General features: G+C 35.1%; 1 protein-coding gene across 5 annotated transcripts in view; it reads left to right on the top strand.

Moving 5' to 3' along the window:
- FUT9 (fucosyltransferase 9) overlaps window positions 1–8,054 on the top strand; it is a 180,927-nt gene extending 172,873 nt beyond the window's left edge. For all 5 annotated transcript variants that reach the window (XM_032408223.1, XM_032408220.1, XM_032408222.1 and 2 more), the window contains one exon: window positions 4,585–8,054. In XM_032408223.1, coding sequence (XP_032264114.1) covers window positions 4,593–5,672 — 1,080 coding nt within the window. In that variant the 5' untranslated portion in view covers window positions 4,585–4,592 and the 3' untranslated portion in view covers window positions 5,673–8,054. The remainder of the gene's footprint in view (window positions 1–4,584) is intronic.
- The last annotated feature ends 12,367 nt before the right edge of the window (window positions 8,055–20,421 follow it).

Genomic DNA, 20,421 nt, shown 5'->3' with positions numbered 1-20,421 from the left:
AACAGTTCAAGATGTGTTGGGTATCCAACTGAATTTTGGTTATGAGGAGTAGGTTTGAAGGTTCCTGTCAAGGGGATGTCAATTAGGCTCCAAGAGGCAAACTTTCCTAACAGTTTCTGTACAAAGCAGGGGTTACTGAGTAACTGCCCCTACTGTTCAGTAATTGACCCCGTTAGCAATGAAAAGCTGAGGGGAGAGGTGTGCAGAGAGTTAACAAAAAGAACCTCAATACAAAATGTCCAGGAAGCAGAAAAACTGAGAGGCACACAATGAAAGGAACATTGTTTCTTGCCTAGTGACCTTTTTTTTTTTTCATTTGGCCAAAAAAAGAGTCATGGAATTAAAGTGTACTAGATAGATGCCAACCTTAACACATGACAAAGAGAGGCAAAACTAGGAGATTTTGCTCATATTACAGATATTTAGAAATATCTGTATGTCAACTGTGATGGTAGTTATTCTCTAAAGGTATACATGTTAAATGCACATAGAAAGCAACTAAGTATCTATTTCTTCATTCACACTTGGCTCATTCTTGCTTATCTTGTTACCAAGGATTTTACCTTGCACATGGTAAGGACTCAGCAATCCACCCACTCATTCATGTAACATATATATATATATATAGCATTTATTAAACACCTACTGTATTCTGGTGATGAGGATAAAGCAGTGAAGAAACAAAGCCCTTCATAGAGCTTGCATTCTGGTTATTACGTTTGCCAGCTACAACCTGGAGAATCAGTGAACATAAAATGTAGTGCTCTTGACCCAAACTGGAACCAATGATCTGGGTTTGTTTGAAAGTGTGCTCTGCCACTTCTAAACTGGGTGACCCCGGGCAAGTTTCTTAACCATAGAGGCCTCGGTTTCTTTATCAATAAAATGGGATTACAATGAGGTAATATATGTGTTTGTGTGTATATATATGTGTGTATGTTAACATAAGTGCTAAGATCAATGTTTGACACTAGTTAAGTATCATATAAGCGTCAGGTATTCCTGTTAAGGGAAATTGCTCTAAATTTAATGTATGGATAAACAGTCCTCAATTATAAAGGGTAGAGCCCAGAGAAATCAAGACAATAAAACTTGAGGTGCCAAATGCACCTCAATAGACAATTGGTGTTTGTATTATTTGTTCAAAGAAGATTGTAGAAGGCGAGAAAGAGCATAACCCAATGGTTAAGCTAGCTACTTATATCTCTGGCCTTCAGTTTTTTCTTTTCTTTTTTCTTTTCTTTTTTCTTTTTTTTTTTTAAGATTTTATTTATTTATTTGAGAGAGAGCATGAGCAGGGGGAAGGGCAGAGGGAGAAGCAGACTTCCTACTGAGCAGGGAGCCGGACCTGGGGCTCAATCCCAGGACCCCGGGATCATGACCTAAGCCAAAGGCAGACATTTAACCAACTGAAGCACCCAGGTGCCCCAGCCCTCAGTTTTTTCATCTGTAAAGAAGAGGTGATAAAAGACTTTCTTGATAGAGGTTCTATGAGGATTAAAGGAAATGATGTGTGCAAAGTGCTTGGCACAAGACCTAGCTGAGAGTGAGCAGTTACTGAACAGGGGCTATTAAAGTTGTAACCTTATTGCAATGAATTTACATCATTTATTTAGTTTTTGCCAATTGCGTTTCAATTCAAAAAGGACTTAAGAAAACTTTTTCAATGAGAACATTTCTCTCTCTCTCTCTCTCTCTCTTTTTTTTTTTCTTTTGAGAGAGGGAGAGAGAGTGCAAATGAGTGGAGGGGAGGGACAGAAGGAGAGAGAGAGAGGGAGATAGAGAATCTTAAACAGGCTCCAGGCTGTGTGGAACCCAATGCGTGACTCAATCTCACAACCCTGAGATCATGACCTGAGCTGAAATCAAGAGTCAGATGCTTAACCAACTGAGCCACCCAGGCCCCCCATCAATGAGAACATATCTAAACATCATTAAACATTGGTCTCATAGGAGAAAAACACTTCATTGCTCAGTCAAATCATGTATATTAAAGATTAGTATTACTCCATTAAAAAAAGAGATCCTTCCAGTAACTTTCCTCAGTCTGTAGATCCCAGAGTCTAGTAAGAATTGAAAGATTGTCCAACTAGTTAAATTTATAAAGTAGGATCAAATGTACATGAACCTACATAAGCCTCCTCTTGAATTGTGTCATAATATATTTTAATACTCTTTATTGCCAATGTCTGTATCTGTGTTCATAAGTGAAATAGACCTTTTTAACTTTTTATATTTTCTTTTGGTAATAGGTTAATAATTGGCTTCACATAATGAGTTAAGCTTCTTTATTTATTTTTCTGTTTTCTAGAATATTTTTAAATGACAATAGTATTCTCTATTCATTGAACAATTGATATCACTCCTACAAAGCCATCTAGGTCTACTGTTTTCAGTTATCATTTATCAATTCCACTTCACTAATTGCTATTTGTTTAATAAGAATTTATTATTAAAATTGGCATTTTTCTATTTGTGCAGATATATAACCATCCATTTCATCAGTTTTTCAAATTCATGAGCATAAAGCTACTCCATATAGTCATTTCTTATTTTTTTTCTGTTGCATAATCATTTGCTCTTTTTTTATATTTAAACTGAATTTCTTAAAACAATAAAATAAGTTGAATTTCCCTTTTTCTTGATTATTCTTGTGTGAGATATATAAAATATAAAAATATTTTAGTATTTTTTTCCAGTTTTATTGAGTTATAATTGACATATAACTTATATTAGTTTAAGGGGTACACATAATGATTTGATATATGTGTATATTGCAAAATGATTATTATAGTAAGTTTAGTTCATTCATCACCTCACATAGTTACTATGTGATGTTATCAACCCTCTCAAATTTCTGCTCTGAATTTCAATGATTTCAATCCTTATCTTAATTTTTTACTTATTTCTTTAGCTTTGGCCCATTGTTTTTTGTCCAGCTTGTTCAATTGGCAATTTTGTTAATTTCCCAAAAACTGTGCAAACTTGTAAATATCCTTTAAATAAAGTACTGTTTTAGCCACATCCCACAAAATTCGGCATGTAGTGCCAACAATGTCATTTAGTTCTAAACAGTTGAGATTTCTTTCATAGTCCTTTCTATTTTCTCTGTAGCTCAGGAGTTAATTAATAGTTTCTGAACATATTTGGTAGACACTTTTTTATTTTCCTTTTGTTATTGACTGGACAGGGCTGAAGTTAAATTTGATGGTAAGTCTCAGTCATTGATTCCAATAATTCTGTTCTGGAAGTGCTCCAGGATATAATATCCAGAATCTTTGGATTCACGGAATCAAGGGAACTACCTAGGGAATGTCATATGCTTTAAGAAAAACTTCATAACAACAACAAAAAAATGTGATTTTTTTAAATGTTCACATAAATTTAGATAATTAAATAAAGAACAATTTCTCCCTTTTTTCTTGAAGGAAACCTCTCATGTTTCAACACTAGCTTTTGATCAAGATTTCAAAATATTTTAATGAACATGAAATTGATAGACCACATTATTTTGGTGAAAAGAATAATGAATTTCAGAGGATCAGTAAGAATTTGATCAAAAGACAGTTTTGCAAACATACTACATATTTTATCTTTGTGTTCATATTCATAAGAAGACATGAATGTCAAAGAAGAAAAACCTTGAAGACTCTTGTATTAAAAAAAATCAAAAAGACTTAATTCATCTTATTAGCAGGAATCTGCCATAATTCACAAGATCAGTATTGTTCTCCATGAAACATAATTCTTTTCTTTTGAGAATCCATTTATTTTTATTATACTAATGTCATTTTAATGCTAAGGAAAAACTTTTTTTAATGCCCTGATACCACATGAGAATGTTTTTCTAATGCCACTAGAACACTTTATTATCACAACCTAGTATTTTACTTTATCAAATTTTTGCATCAGTGTACTCTACTAAAAAACAAAACAAAACAAACTACAGATATCAAATCAAGAGCTGCCATTTTTTTTTTACAAGAGGACTATTGTGATGCATTTTTGGCAGTGAAGATGAACTTATACCAAGAAACCAAAACAAAACTTTTTTTAAAAAAAAGTTTGGTTTTCTACTGAATTCTATTTGAACTGCAAAGTTATATTACAATCTCAAAAATGCACTAGTAAATAATTATAATAATTATCTATATAATTAATAATAGTTATATAAACTAAGGAATGTTCACAGATCTGATGTGGTTTCGAAGTATTAAAAATTTTAATCATAGCCTCGGTGATGCTTGTCTTTGTGCCAGCTTTCTCGAAACAAATAAAAATATAACAGGTAAGGATGGCATTGAAAACAAATGTAACCTGGTGGGAAGATATGCTGGCACACTTATAACAAATTCTGGCTCATTATTTATGGAGTTCAGGGGAAAGTTCCTTTCAAAAGCAGTTTCTTGGCTTAATAAAAGCTCCATTTTTCTAATGGTTTAGTAACACTAAAAAAGGAAAATGCAACTGATTTTGTGATTAAGTGTATTTTGAGATGCATCACCTGTTAATCTCAAATTATATTTATGATTAACTTTTCATCACTACCCCTACCTACCCCTCTATTCTCTTTCTGTTTCACAGAAAAAATTATGACATCAGCATCCAAAGGAATTCTCCGCCCATTTTTAATCGTCTGCATTATCCTGGGCTGCTTCATGGCATGTCTGCTCATTTACATCAAGCCCACCAACAGCTGGATCTTCAGTCCAATGGAGTCAGCCAGCTCAGTGCTGAAAATGAAAAACTTCTTCTCCACCAAAACTGATTATTTTAATGAAACTACTATCCTGATTTGGGTGTGGCCATTTGGGCAGACCTTTGACCTTACATCTTGCCAAGCAATGTTCAACATCCAAGGATGCCATCTCACAACAGACCGTTCTCTATACAACAAATCTCATGCAGTTCTGATCCATCACCGAGACATCAGTTGGGATCTGACTAACTTACCACAGCAGGCTAGGCCACCCTTCCAGAAATGGATTTGGATGAATTTGGAATCACCAACTCACACGCCCCAAAAGAGTGGCATCGAACACCTGTTCAACTTGACTCTGACTTACCGCCGTGACTCAGATATCCAAGTGCCTTACGGCTTCTTGACGGTGAGCACAAACCCCTTCGTGTTTGAAGTGCCAAGCAAAGAGAAGTTAGTGTGCTGGGTTGTAAGTAACTGGAACCCTGAGCATGCAAGGGTCAAGTATTACAATGAGCTAAGCAAAAGCATTGAAATCCATACCTATGGGCAAGCATTTGGAGAGTATGTGAATGATAAAAATTTGATTCCTACCATATCTACTTGCAAATTTTATCTTTCTTTTGAAAACTCAATCCACAAAGATTACATCACAGAAAAGCTCTACAATGCTTTTCTAGCTGGCTCTGTACCCGTTGTTCTGGGGCCATCTAGGGAAAATTATGAAAATTATATTCCAGCAGATTCATTCATTCATGTGGAAGATTATAACTCTCCCAGTGAGCTAGCCAAGTATCTGAAAGAAGTTGACAAAAACAATAAGCTATACCTTAGTTACTTTAACTGGAGGAAGGATTTCACAGTGAATCTTCCACGATTTTGGGAATCACATGCATGCTTGGCTTGTGATCACGTGAAAAGGCATCAAGAATATAAATCTGTTGGTAATTTAGAGAAATGGTTTTGGAATTAAAGTTTTCCATCATTTGCACACTTGGAAAAATTATTTTGTTGAGCTATCATCCAAGTTTTGAGGATAAGAAGAGAGACAACATTCTGCTTTTGTGTCACAATTTATTTTTATCACTCTCTCTTGGGTAACATGTATATTTTGATGGAGATTTCTGAGAGCTCAGCATTAGCAATCACTCCCTTTGGTTTTAAATTATCCTGTATATACCTAATTATGTGCACTGAAAATTAATTTATTCTTTGCTACCATTTGTAAACATTGTTTTTCACATTTTGTAGTTGTTTGTAATGTAAGTTTGTGATATGATTGTTGTTTCTACATTGATCAGCTGTTTAAGCTATTTGAGAGATGAAGATGCACATCTTAAAATATGAAATATTTTCACTAAATATTATAATCTCTAGTTCCAAGTTTGCATAATGTAACAAAGGAAAAGCATTTGTAATTGAGTTCTAACCTCTTTGATTTCAAAGTGAACAAAGTGTGTAACTGTCTCTATTTGATCTACTTTTTACCTGTTTACCACATTTTTTGTGAAGGAAGAATTATTCATGCAGTGAATAAGAAAGATAGTGAAGCAGAACTGTTTTATTCAGGAAGCTATTAGACTTTTCATTTATTTTCATTGAGCTGACTTGCAAATGCAGCCACTTGTTCCTACGATCTTAAGTTAAATTATTCAAGTATTTTTAAATATCCAATTTTGGGGGATTTGTAGAACCTGGGAAATAATCCTGACAACACTTAAGAATATCTAGGATAGTTCTCTTCCCAATCCTTACACTTATTATTATAATAAGGCAAATAATTTCCTCAAATAACAAAGGAAAAGAATGTGTATAGATACAAATCATATTTATAAGTGGTACATTTATGTACAATTTTGAATAACATGTAAATTTAAAATATTTTTTCCAAGCCCCGATATTTAAAAGTTTCATTTTACCATGTGGACAAATAAATAGACAAAACATTTTAGAGGTTTGCCCTATCATTTAAAAGAACCTAAATAAAACTATCATTAAGGTGTTATATATAAGATATTAAACATAATAAAGTGAAGATCTATAGAAAACACAATGCTAACCTAGAGTAAGATCCCAATGCACATTTATTGAATGAATAAATGAATGTCATTGAAAATCATGGGAAATTTTTTGTTTGTTTCAATAAAGTGACAGTTCTGGCATAGAAATATTAACTGGAATGATATTTTATATTTCATTTTCATAATTATTCATATATAGCACATGTGACCATGGCCCTCGGGGCTTTATAGAACCAAAATAAACTTGTCATTACACTAAGTTCTTGGAAAATTCATCCCCGAACCTGCAGTTGCTATACAGCAATTTTCCTCTATGAGGTTGAGAGCTGGATATAAGCAGAGATTAGTAGGTGAGAAAAGATGGGATGTTAAGGATTCTTCAAGAAAAACATTTCCCAACAGAATCTTTAATGACTATTCCATTCAGGCCAAAAACCCATCAAAAGAACCAGAATGTTGTGATGACATCCTTTTGGATCCAATTGTGACTTATTCTAATAGTCCTGTTACATGTTAACATTAGCAGAACACAAGTCCACCATCTTCTACATCAAATGGACGTTAGATAGAGGCAAACTTGAGTTCAGTAAGTAGGAGCTATGTCCCGTACCCCAAACTGCCTTGTGTGGGAATGAGCTCTCTGGAGAACTAGAAGGATTGGAACAGAGGAAGATCCTGGCATCAGATGGAGGACTGTTCGATCCTCAGGTTCATTTCTTTACCCATGTCGAACAGGCATGTTGTGTCAGGCAATCCCTAACCAGAGCTAAAGATGAACAAGGCTCTGTCACTGCCCCACAGGAACTCACACTTAAGTGGACAGATACACGAAAGCTTTCTTCAAGTCTATGTTTATGCACATACTCCTCTCAGTGGAGTTTATATGAGTCCACTGCCGATTCAATGAAAATAAGATAGCAAATTTCCCCAATTGCTCAGGGATTTGACGTATTTCTGAGCTGCAAACTTTGTTTACTCATGTGACCCAATGTAGATTTCCTCCGTATTATCTCTTCTAACCACACTGCATCAAGAAATGGTGCGTCTGTGTGGATGCCCTCCTAGATAAGGACAGATCTCACCCATGTTTCTTCATCAGGTTAAAAAAGTCTAATTCATACACTTACACTGACTGTCATCTTTTTGACTTACAGAAAGTATAGGGTTCTAAACAGGCTGCATGGCTAATATGTTTAGAAAGCACCTGTTTTCCTCAAGAGCAGCAAAGCATTCAGTGTCTTGACAACCCATTTTGACTGTGGTGGGTGCTCATGATTTCAAAGAACTGAGAAACCTGAAGGCATCGCCTCTCTTGTCAACTATGAATTTGGTCTCTTTTTTAGACCAACTGTAATCACATGCTGATAATATGACCCAAGTCAAGGCAATAATACTAAGTCACTAACTAGCACATCTATATATTGAAGACCCACTACCAGGTCCCAGAAGAATAATTTATCTGAATTTGAAGTGCCAAAATGAATGTATCAACTTACCCCATCAGTTCTGGGAGCATTTATCTGTAATTTTAGGGCTAGACAAGTATTATAGCTATGTTTACAAACCAATCCCTTTATTCTATTTATGGGTTAACGAGCTCCAGAGATAATATTTATTCAAGAAACATGTTCACACACACACACACACACACACACACACACAGAGCTAGCGACATAGCCAAGATTGGAATGTAAGGGTGCTGTATCTCTTAATTCTGTGTTATTTTTCATCGTAGTCTCACCTAACCGTATAAGTATGTCTCAATTCCTGCCTTATTGGTCTAGTTAGGGCCTATGGAATGGTACACTCTATGTGGAAGCTCTTTGACTTTTGAAAAAGTATATAGTAAAACATCAAATTTGTTAGCATTCTTTGTTTTAAGTATTCTAGGAGTTGAGCTTTAGCAGAAGAAAATGGACTTTCACTGCATTTTAAGTGAAAGGCAACCCTCAAAGATGGTATATGGTTCTCAGGCACTCCATTAATAAATCCCATGGACTGCAATTCTTTTAATGGATATCTCATGGTGAAAGATGTGGATTCAACAAAATTAGCTTGCTGTTGGTTATAAAAACAAATAATGATGCCAGGGGATAAAACAGAATAGGCCATTTAAAAAGTTTTATTCCAAAAGATCAAAAAAACCTATTAATTTCAATGGCCTGAATATTTAACTGTTAATTATTATAGGCCTTATTAGTAAGAATATATAAATATTAATTATTATAGGTCTTCTTAGTAAGAATATATACTGAATTCTCCATATCCAGCAGTATTAAATTCTTAAAAAAAGACATGACAGTCATATTACATGACAGCCATAAATTTTATAATATGAAGTGGAGACTGGAAAAAAATTATCTTAGTGGGAAACCAATATCAGCTTAAAATTTTACATTTACTACATGAGTCTTGAGAATCCTAGAACGGGCAGAAATGTTTTCTGTTGTGAGGGCTTAGAAAGCTCAGAGCACTTGAGGTATAAAATGACAGAATATTCAAGAACTATTTGCTGAGGCTTTAAATTCTTGCCTCCAATTGGAGGTTAAATATGGTAAGAATAGGAAATTATATAATTGATACCTTTGTGATTGCCTATTTTCAAACTAGATTCCATGAGTCTTAAGGTAATGCCTTTGCCTTTGTCTAAAAAATGTCTTTGCATGAAGTAATGCTACCAAAACAAGGTTTAGGTCCTTACATTATAACCTTGTGTTTAACCATATCTTTGAGTTCCCTTGAACTCTGATCTCATTTAGGGGAACTTCTTAATGAATTAATTACAATCAAACTATTAAATATAAAAACTTCAGGATCTAAAAGATAAGCACAGTGCCTATCACAGAGAGGGATCTCAACAAATATTTGTTCAATGAATAAAGAAATTGCATTGGAGGTCATGCAGAATTTTGTTTAACTGTGAGAACAGTTCCAGCTTATTGGTACCAGTTAGAGATTATATTTTATATTTATTTCTTTGGTCAGTTTACTGATTGGATGCAAAGGAAGGCTTTATGTCCTTCCACTCTTTCTGCATCTTAACACCCCAAAAGAAGTAACATTTCAAGAAAGATTTAAAGGATTTGGAACATGTTAACATTCTATCCAAATATGAACACCAACTGTTTCTAATAGGAAAGACAATTAATATTTGAGGAGCATATAAAGTGCAAGCACTGTGAAGGGCACATATTTATTACCAAACTATGCACGGAGAGAGATGCAGGTTCTTTCCTCCCTAACTGCACTCCTTTGTACTGCAAACATCAGTCAATTAAGATGATATTTTCTTCTGGATGTCTCTCATCTAAAGATTTGGTAGCATTTTGCAAATGGGTAAGCTCAACTAGGATCCAAAGTGTTCTCCCTCTCAGTAATTCATATTGAATGCATGCATATTCATAAGCATTATATAGAGCAATTAACAGAACAAAAATGAGAGAGAGCCTGCTAAACCAGACAAAGCTAGGCTGGGTTATAGGTTCAACAAACTCATTTTGAGAAATCCAGCTAACCTCTCTGGACCTTGTTTGCAAGGCTCCTTCTGACACTGTTATTCTCCCATCTAAATTGACCACATGCGTGTATTTGCAAATGAAATTCCAACGACCTTATCATTTTTTGGAGGTAAATATTTCAAACAGATTTCCCTCTTATTTCTCTGAATAGACACTTAAGGTGTAAAACTAACTATTTAAGTTAGTATGTGGAAAGAACCCAATCCAGTGCTTGGAATATAACAAGTGCTCAATTAACTGAACTTATTCCTTTAACTCCTTCCCCTCATTCTCTACCTCGTCTTTTATAATTCATGTACTCACGATTCACTGAGACCTTAATTGCCTACAGAAAACCAACCATATAATGAACATTATTTTAAGATATTAAATTTTTTTCTATAACATCCACATTCTTATCACAATATTTTACAACTTTTTATCAATGCAAAAATTTCAGGGGCAGTGGAGTCACAGGGCAAATTCCCAGATGACAAGGAGACAGGGAGCCTAATTTGAGTAAGCCAGGTTGAATATATCCAAAAAAATTTAGTTATTCTTAACTTACAGTTACTATATATTTTTCCTTTGATCTACTTTGAAAATATTGTAAAGAATTAAAAAAAAAAAATCTCTCCAATGTCAGCTGTCTTTGCCAGTGTAACTGAAAATTTCAGCCTGGTTCCTGGGTCACCAGACCTAGAATCACCAGAGGCATTTATGAACAATACTGATTCCTTGACCCTGCTCAGGCAATTCTCTTCAAACAAGTCCAAAAAAAACATGCTTTTAATACATTTCCTAAGTTAGTCTGCTTCGTGCTATAGTTTATAAACCATCCTGACTAAGCCAGGGCTTCTCAAACACGTACATGTCTTTGGAACTTCCTGGGTCAGCTGCATAAGAATCATTTGAGAAAGTATTAATAATATACAGTTTCTGATTCTCTGGGTCTGAGATTGGAGCTGGAATCCGTATTTTAAAAATCTCCGCAGACAGTTCTGATGTGCTGTCAGGTTTGAGGTCTACGTCATAGCCACCTATCAAATGGAGAGTATTCTGTTGTTCAGCTGACAGAAGCTAATGTCTTTAATTGTCCTGGATATGTCAGTAGAGTGTTTCTCTACTTTAAGAACCAAGATGTTCTATATGCCTAATTATTTCATGCATGAGCATGGCACCGGCTAACAAATCCCTTGATTTGGGGCAGATTATCTATAGTCTCCAAATCTTCTTTTAAGTTGTGAGTGGTTTAGAGCAGTATTTCTCAGGCCTAGATGCACATATGGATCACCCGGAGAAGATTTAAAATTGTGGATGCCCAAACCCCGTCTCCAGCGATCTGATCTGATTGGTTTGAAATGGGACCAGAGACCAACAATTGTAAAGACACTTTAGATGATCCTAATGTAGGGCCATCTCTGGGAACCACCAGTCTATACAAAAGACCTGCTCAATTTGCGACCTTGAAAGAATTATTAGGAAAAGAAAAGTTTATATACCTCGAAAAAATATCTCTCATTCTCTTTTTTAGGTTCTAAATGCATGTTTGTATTTTGCAACATGAAAACTGGACTATTCACTTACTAAGATCCTTTACAGCCATAAAGTTTTATGCTTCTGTGACCTGCTAATCCACCGTATGTTTAACAGAACCTCGTTTCCATGTCCCAAAGCCCTTGCTTGATGGGTGGAAAAGTAATTTGCAGTTGGCATATAGCAATGAACTAGCTGCAGCACATGGAGTTTTGGTGACTGCAGATTTACAATTCAATCTCAGCTCTGCTGCTCCCTAACTGTAGACAAGCTACTTGACACATCTTAGCCTCAGATTTTGCCTCTGTAAAGTGGGGGAAGCAGATTCCCGATGTGTGTTTTTTTGTGTGTGTGAGAACAAATGAAATAACATTTAAGTGAATAGATACTGTGTTCAATTAGAATCATTTATTATAACAAAATATCACTGTGAGGAATTCAAAACTATTTCCACAATTTCAGTTCTAAAACTGAAAATGTTAAGCAGACAGCTTATAAGAATCATTGCAAATTTAAGGGGCACCTGGGTGACTCAGTCAGTTAGGCATCTGCCTTCGGCTCAGGTCATGATCCCAGGGTCCTGGGATCGAGTCCCTCATCGGGCTCCCTGCTCAGTGGGGAGTCTGCTTCTCCCTCTGCCTCTCCCCCTGCTTGTGCTCGCTCTCTTTCTCTCTCAAATATATAAATAAATGAAATCTTAAAAAAAAAAAAAAAAAGAATCATTGCAAATTTAAATAAGCCAAAGGAATAATGTTCAGGAGAAGAGCAACAAATATCTATAGTGTGGAAGCATGCATTCGCATCTTCTATAATTACTCAGTAATGGAAGGGGTGTGGGGGGCTGGCAGTGGGAGCATATAGGCATGATTTGCATTACTAAACACATACACCATTTCTTAAAATAATTGGAACCCAAGCAGGCCTAATTTCCCCTCACTGTTATGAGCAATCAGTAAATTAGCAGTCAATTTAGCTTATTATTAGTTGGCATAGCTTATGTCACAGGATGGAATAGCAGGAAGATTCTCAGAGGTGATTTTTCTGGTAAGGACAGGAGCCCCGAAATATTCAACAATCTGACTTCACCCAGCACATCAGCTCAGCCACAGAGGAAGTTAATGACCTAAGTTAAGAAACAGAATCAAGCCTTCGTCCACTTCTCCTAAAGTTAAAAAAATTCTGAAGTCCCTTTAAAATGTTAGAGTATAAATTCAATAACCAAGAATGTATTTGCTTACTGGTGCAGAAATAAAATAATTCTTAGCCAGACTGTGATTAAGACTGCTCTAATTGCTAATTGCATAATAAATAAAATTTTGACACGAATAATCTCAACTGTTCATTTGCACAATTTCTAAGTTGTACTTTAAGCAAAAAAAGTAAACTTAAAGAAATTTTCTACATTTATGTGTCAAAAATGAATAATATTCAAAATAGTAGTTTTAAGCAGTTCCCAATTGTCTCACTTTAAAGAACATTAGAAATGTTTATTTCAGATACAACATTAGAAAACTTCAAAAATTAAATTATTTTTATGAATTATCTGGCAACCAAATTATTGAATTAGCTGTATACATAAAGTGTGTTAAATTAAATCTTGCTGGAATCTCGCTATGAAAAACAAATATAAATTTTGTCTGAAAATTTCTAAGAGTGATTTTTTTCAGAGGTATGTTAACTCTGGTGACTCTTACTGCAGATTTTGCATTCCATTTTGATTAATGAAGGTGCAGGAGTTAGAAAAGCAGGCTCACAGACACAGTACCCAGACTAAATTAACAACCCGGTACTATTAATTATGTAAGAAATATGTGCCAGAGTTACAAGAGTGCATTCCCCATCTCAGATTGGACTTTCAGGCCCTCAGATGAGACAATCCTGAAGATGCCATCCTTGTCCAAGGCCAGATTGCCAAAAGAGAGCTCACGGTCATCTAGGACAGGATATGTGTCTCCAGGGACTACAATGAGATCCAGGCCTGCCACACACTGGTTTTCTTCCTTAAGAGCCTTGAACCAATGAAGAATGTCTGGTTCTACGTAAAAGTAGGAGCAGTCCCCTTTTTACATGATATATGGCCTATCTCAAATATTTTACATATTATTTAAAAATAATGAATCGAAGGACAAAGACTATTGTACTTGAGACCAGGAGTTTACTGACAAGAAAAAAAAAATCATTTAGCTTGTAGATGCTTTACATTCGAATCAATGAGGGCTCTTGGACTGGAGGATGTAACGTTGGAAATGGAGATAGAAAAACATAGTGAAAATAATGATATCTTTTTTTACTCTTAAATAAAAAATTTAAATCTCTAGAGCTATCAGCATGATGGCAGCCTTCAAAAGCAAAGTATTTATTCATGTGCACCTTTTCCCCTCTTTTCTCCTTTTTTCTTTTTTTTTTAATTTAAGGTTGGATTTGGTAGGAGTCAGGGTTAGTGGAGTAATTGTGACAATATAAAAATACCATTTTCATAAATCATACATAAGATGAAGGTAAAAAAGGAATGTTTGCTGTAGGAAATGCAACTGGTCATTATTATCTGAGTGAAATTTTTGAGATTAATCATCTTCATTGGAATAATGTAGTTTATTCTGAATCTGAAATAGTCTGTGTATAAGGAGGTTTTTAAAGGGAAAAAGTAAAGAGCTAACAAGTCTCAATGTAGATTCCAGCTCACAAAGCTGCAGAAAGGAGGAAAAGAGTAGCAAACTAAAGATTAGAACCCAAGTTCCAGGTGGTGCAATCTACTGCATGATTCAATAGCTTTTTTGGTTCACTGACTTCTCATCAATCAACAGTGTGGTGGACTTTACATTAGAGTCACCTGAGAAGTTCTTATTAAATCTTGATTTCTTGATTAGACATTCTGGTTTAGTTAGCCTGGCACAGAGCACAGGCTGCCATATACTCTTCTAGAATTTTCCTTCTTTCCTTCTTGCTCTCTTCCATGTGGCCATGTCACTGCTCTGGGAGCCATAAGAAAGAAGAGAAAATAGTTACCAGGCAATTTCTTTAGGAGTTCTAATTAAACAGTTACTAAAGAAGAAAGCTGCAGTGGAGTTTACATGTTTTCTCTCGTCTCATTTCCTCAAGAACACACATACAGACACACATAAGCCTACACTTTTTCTATGTAGTTCAAGTGTAACTTTGAATAAAACAATGTACACTCAAGTAAAGAAGGTCAAAACTATTATGGTGAAACAAAATGTGCCAATTCTAGCCAATATGTGAATTGTAAGGGTCAGTGATCCATAAACTATTTGGGTGATAATTGTATGTTTTATTAATGTAATGTGATTTTGCACTATTGTACTGTCATATTTAAGCAGACTCTTAAAAATACTCTGAAGCCTAAATGCCAAATGTACAGTTTATAGTTCATGTTATTTCTGATAAGGATTTAATTGCATTGTGCTAATAGTTGTTTAATGCTATTAACTTTCTGTATGTGTATAATTGCAATGCAGACCCCATAGGGTTGTTGTAAGCACACTAATTAGTCATCTGGATTTTTATAGATAAAATCACACATTGATCAGAAACCACTTTTCTACTTATTTTTTTGTAGAGTATTTTTCCACACTTGAAAAGACATGATTATTTTATATCAAACATCAGCTTTTCTTTAAAATCTTATTTTAGTAGCCAGTGCATGTTTGAAATAAAATGTGTTAGAAATTATATGAAGATATTAAGGTTGTGTTATATTAGGTGAAAAAAATGCATGCCATTGGTGAATCATGCAACTTTAGGGGGGCATTTACACTGCCAACTCATACATAGTCTTTGTCTCAGTCCTTGTGCATGATTCGCGTCCTTTCAGAAATTCTTTTTAAACTTGAGCAAAGTGAAAGTGTTATTCTTAGTGCTAATGAGCCAATAGAAAATGCTGCTTTGCTTTTTTCTAACTTGGCAGCATAATGTGGTAAAATTCCCTCCCACCCCCAATTTTCTTCTTGGAGTCTCTTGTTGGCAATAAAATACAAAAAATAAAATCATTTGTTGGCAACTGATACAATTTACTGCATAGCAATTTATTATTATGAAAGCATGAAGATGTGAAAAACATCATCTTAATCGGTTCCATACTACGAACATAATATTCTCGCAGCTTTTTCTACAATCGAGAAGAGTATGTCTTTTTTTTTTTTTTTTACACTGCCAAAATCAATACTACTGCCAGAGGTAGGGTGGAGAGGTGTGTGGGAGTGGAAAACACTTGAGGCCCGGTCTGCACAACACTAAATTGGGCAATAATATAGAACATCCAGGCAGTGTGAACAGCCAATCAGTGTACTTGGTAGAGGAAGGGGGGAAAAAATTTTCTTGGTAACTCGGGTGATTAGGAAAAAAATTATTATGTAGAAAATATGACTTTTGGCTGCAAAGACCAAGCCTCTGCATGCTGATAATTTGTAGTAGTCTTTGGGAAGAGAAATTACTACATTCAGTGAAGTTTTATTTATGTTTTTTTGTTTTGTGTTCTTTTTCAGAAAATACACTTGTGCTTTTGAAAGGGCTTAATTCCAAACAGATAATATATGTGGACTAATGACCACTTCCCAAATGAAATTAGTCATTCATCATAATATAGTAAGGCTAGAACATAGCACTTGGTGACTTAAAACATCAATATAAGCATTTATAAGCATTTATACTGTTGGAAGGTAATTTTATTGCTACGTTATTAAAACAGTAGAGATCCTATTTATACATTTATTTATTTATTTATTTACAGAAGTTTGGCTCATTCAAGTTCAATTTTAACTGCTTCAGTGAAGTTAGTAAAGAAAACAGTAAGAAAAGTTGAGTCTAGCTACTATTCCAAGTGAAAATCATGCAACTGAGTCTTGCTACATCCTGGAGTGAAGCATTAATCCAAATGTTGAGTAGCCAGTCCTGGCAGTGTGGAGGCCAACTTCACTGACCAGGACGTTGTATATGTATGGCATTCAACAAACAATTGATCTGGGCTCTTAGTTTGCTACCATATTGTTCCCTTCATCAATTCATCTTGTAAATAACATGTTATGGCAGCTAAGCAAACATTTTAATAAGCCATGCAAGGCGAAATGCCATAGGAAATCTGTATATTCAGCTATTTGAAGAACTTGTGGTTTCCACAAATTAAACTGGAGATGTCATTTGAAATTTCCTTCCCTTAAAAATGCCATTGTAATGTGGATTTCTGGCCCATTGGTGTCTTTCTGGGTTTATAAATATATGGTGTGTTTGCTATAGTTAAACTTTTTTGAAATTTTGTTCAGCAATTGATAGTGACTTCAGCGGTTTGTGCTAAGATCCCAAGGCAAAAATAAATGTATAAAGGGTTTGAGCCTGTATGTGTAAGAAGAAATCTCTTTCTTCAATCATATTTCCTATATTCAATGTAAGTACTTCACTGATTTACCACTGGAGTTATCCCATGGATGTGTAAATAATGATGTTCTATTCAGGCTTAGTGAATTCCTGTACTGTGAATATTTAAAATAAAAGAATTCAATTAAATGTGCAATAGTTAGTGCTGGTTATTTATAATACTTACATTCAAAATCATTCACTTGAGAAGATTCATTTTGACTTACAGCAAGTCAGGATTCCCTGTATATATTGAGTTAAAATTTAAAAACGAATATATTTTACAGATTATACATTTATTACAAATACTAAATCAAAAAATGGCAGTGGGTGTACATATGTAAACCCTTCTACACTAGTTTGTTTCCTTAATTTTGCATTGTTAATGGACTTGGGCCTGAAATTAGATCCATTAATGATTTGGGCTTTTCTGTGGAGAATAGGAGAATCTATCCAACCCTTGATTTTGCCTTGATCCAGCTTGAAAGATGCTTCACCATGCATTCTCAGTTCTCTATGACTCTGGATACTCTCCTGATTGTTTTTACTCAAGTATATGGAATCAGTTACCAGTAGCCTAACGTCCCAAGTGTATATATCCATTTGGAATTTCTCTTTTCAGCCATATGCCTCTAACTTCCAATTGTCTGTTGTCACCTCACTTCCTAGAGACCCATTGCCTTGCATAGCCCACTAGGAGAGGATTTTAACAGCCACTTCCCCTCTAATCTTTCATGCACTTAATGGCATTATTACAAATTATGTTGCCCAAGACAAAAATTTAGAAATCATTCGTGATTCTTTTTCTTTCCTTTCCCCCACATTTACTTGACCGTGAACTATCTCTTATGTATGTCTCCTTTCTTCTAGACCACTGTTCTTGCCCCATCCAGTTATTGGGGTCCTCAACATTTTCTACATGAACTAAAGCGATAATTTCTTTTTTTTTTCTTTTTTTTTAAAAAGATTTTATTCATTTATTTGACAGAGAGAGACACAGCGAGAGAAGGAGCACAAGTAGGGGGAATGGGAGAGGGAGAAGCAGGCTTCGCGCCTAGCAGGGAACCCAATGTGGGACTCGATCTCAGGACCCTGGGATCATGACCTGAGCCAAAGGCAGACACTTAATGACTGAGCCACCCAGGCGCCCTAAAGCGATAATTTCTTAAAGGCTTGAAAATCACCTCTCTACACTACCACCAGTGAGAAAAACAAAGAAAAGGTGATAGGAAGACAGAATTCAGCTATAGTGTTGATTAGCCAATAATTTTTTCAAAAAGTCATGCACTTGTTAGGATTATCCCTTGGTTAAGCATTGTTTTCAAGATATATTCCTCAATTGGTAGCAAGTTGCATACACTTCTTTGATATTTGGCTTCTATCAATTTTTCTAAGCTTTTCCATTGTGATGCTCTAGTCATGTTTGCTCTCTGTGATAGTTCCCACCCAATCCAGAGCGCAGGCCTTTTTTCTGCCCAGCAGACCCTCAGCATCCTGAAGATTACACTCAAAGGTCACATCCACTACGATGTAAAATATATTCCATATTTAAAATCTATTTCAGAAGTTTCAAAGTCAAGACAGCAGGTAAGGACATCAGCATTTTCATGGAAGAAGCGAGTTGTGAAATAGTCCTTGAAGAAAGAATTCAATTAGACAATCTGAAAGGATGTGTGGATAGACCTTACAATGGAAATATGAACAGTCTTGGAGGCAGGATAAATTGAGTAAATATGGCTGATTTTAGTGGTATGTCTATAAAGAATAATATTAGATAAAGCATTAGAATGTTAAAAAAAAAAAAGGCCAGAAAAAAAAAAAAAAAAGAATATGAAGTGCTTGACACTTAAACTGACAAATACAGACCAGGCTGGTTGGTTTGAAATGATTTATACTGCAGTGTGATATAAAGCCATTGAAAATTTACAAGCAGATATACAGTGTGAGCAAAGCCACAATGCACCTTTCCAAAACTCTAAATCATGAAAAAATGAAAACAAGCATCATAATATCTTACCCACCCTCATGGTCAACTGCAATGTGTTGTAATGAATAGGATCTCTCTTTAACTGAAACGAGACCGTGTGATGTGGTGGCTTGAAGTATCTGGGTTCTGGAGCAAGACGCCCATATTCAACTCTGCTCTCTCACTACCAACTGTGTGGCTTTGGGAAGGTCATTTATTTCTCTTCACCTCTGTTTTCTCTCATGGAAGACAAGCATAATAACACTTTACTTATAGATCTCTTTGACGATTAAATGAGTTAATATATATAAAAGATGTATAACAGTATCTGACAAAGTAAGTACTCAGTAACTCTTAGCTATCATTTACAATCAACACAAACTTTTTCCTAAACATCTTTTCTTCAGTTCCTCCAGTCCCTATTAAACTGTATTGTCCTAAAAATATATTGTTTTTGTTAAAGTCTTCTATCTCCAAATTAATGCTCTGTTGTTGGGTAGGTAGAGAAAGTGGTTTTCATCACAGAGAAAAGTCAGAAAACATGACTGGATGTATGCTAGAGACAGGAAGAAAACTGAATGTTGATAACCTACTCTCAGTAGCCAGGTACTCTGAAACACAAAAGTTCCTTGTAGAGCAGACTCTGCTTTGGGAATTACCATATCTAAAGTAAACTGGTGATAGCTTTAACTCAGAATGTATCACATAAGCAGTCTGACAAGCTTCCCTGAGCATAGAACCAGCTTGAGGGAAACTGAAAATTTCTTTCTGGATAGGAAATTCAGCTTTGTTCTTCTAGTCTTTTCTTTCCCCTTCATCTTACACTTAAAGAGGACTTCTAAATTTTTTTTTAAATACCTTTAACAATGGGTATGTTGCCATAAGTCAACAAGGAGATAAGCCCAATTCCCAGAAACTGGCAGGGCCATGAATCCCTACAAAACACAGTTCAGTGAAAAAAGAGCGAATACATTATTTTTCAAGGTTAAGCATCCCTCTAGTGTTGCCAGATTCTGTCAGAATATAAAATATTAAGCCCCAAATCAATAGCTAGACCTAAAACTCAGGTTTTAATTAGGCAAATTGTAATTACTTCAAGTAGAAAATACTATTTTTAGAGTTTATGAGCTTAGAAGCACAAGAAAGCATTTGCATGACCATTTGGCCACTCATTAAATTTGTCAACATATGTTATTTATTTTAGTAAATGATATGTTTGCCAATGATCATTCTGCATCTGAACACTGCATCAAATAGGTTCCCTAAATCTATGTCCCAAATTAGACTAGTGTCAAACATTCTTTCTTTGTGGTTTTTATTGAATAAAATTTGGAT

Source organism: Phoca vitulina, unplaced genomic scaffold, assembly GCF_004348235.1.
Source record: "Phoca vitulina isolate PV1807 unplaced genomic scaffold, GSC_HSeal_1.0 scaffold9, whole genome shotgun sequence".
In the NCBI taxonomy this organism is placed as follows: Eukaryota; Metazoa; Chordata; class Mammalia; order Carnivora; family Phocidae; genus Phoca; species Phoca vitulina.
This window is presented reverse-complemented; position numbering and strand designations above follow the sequence as displayed.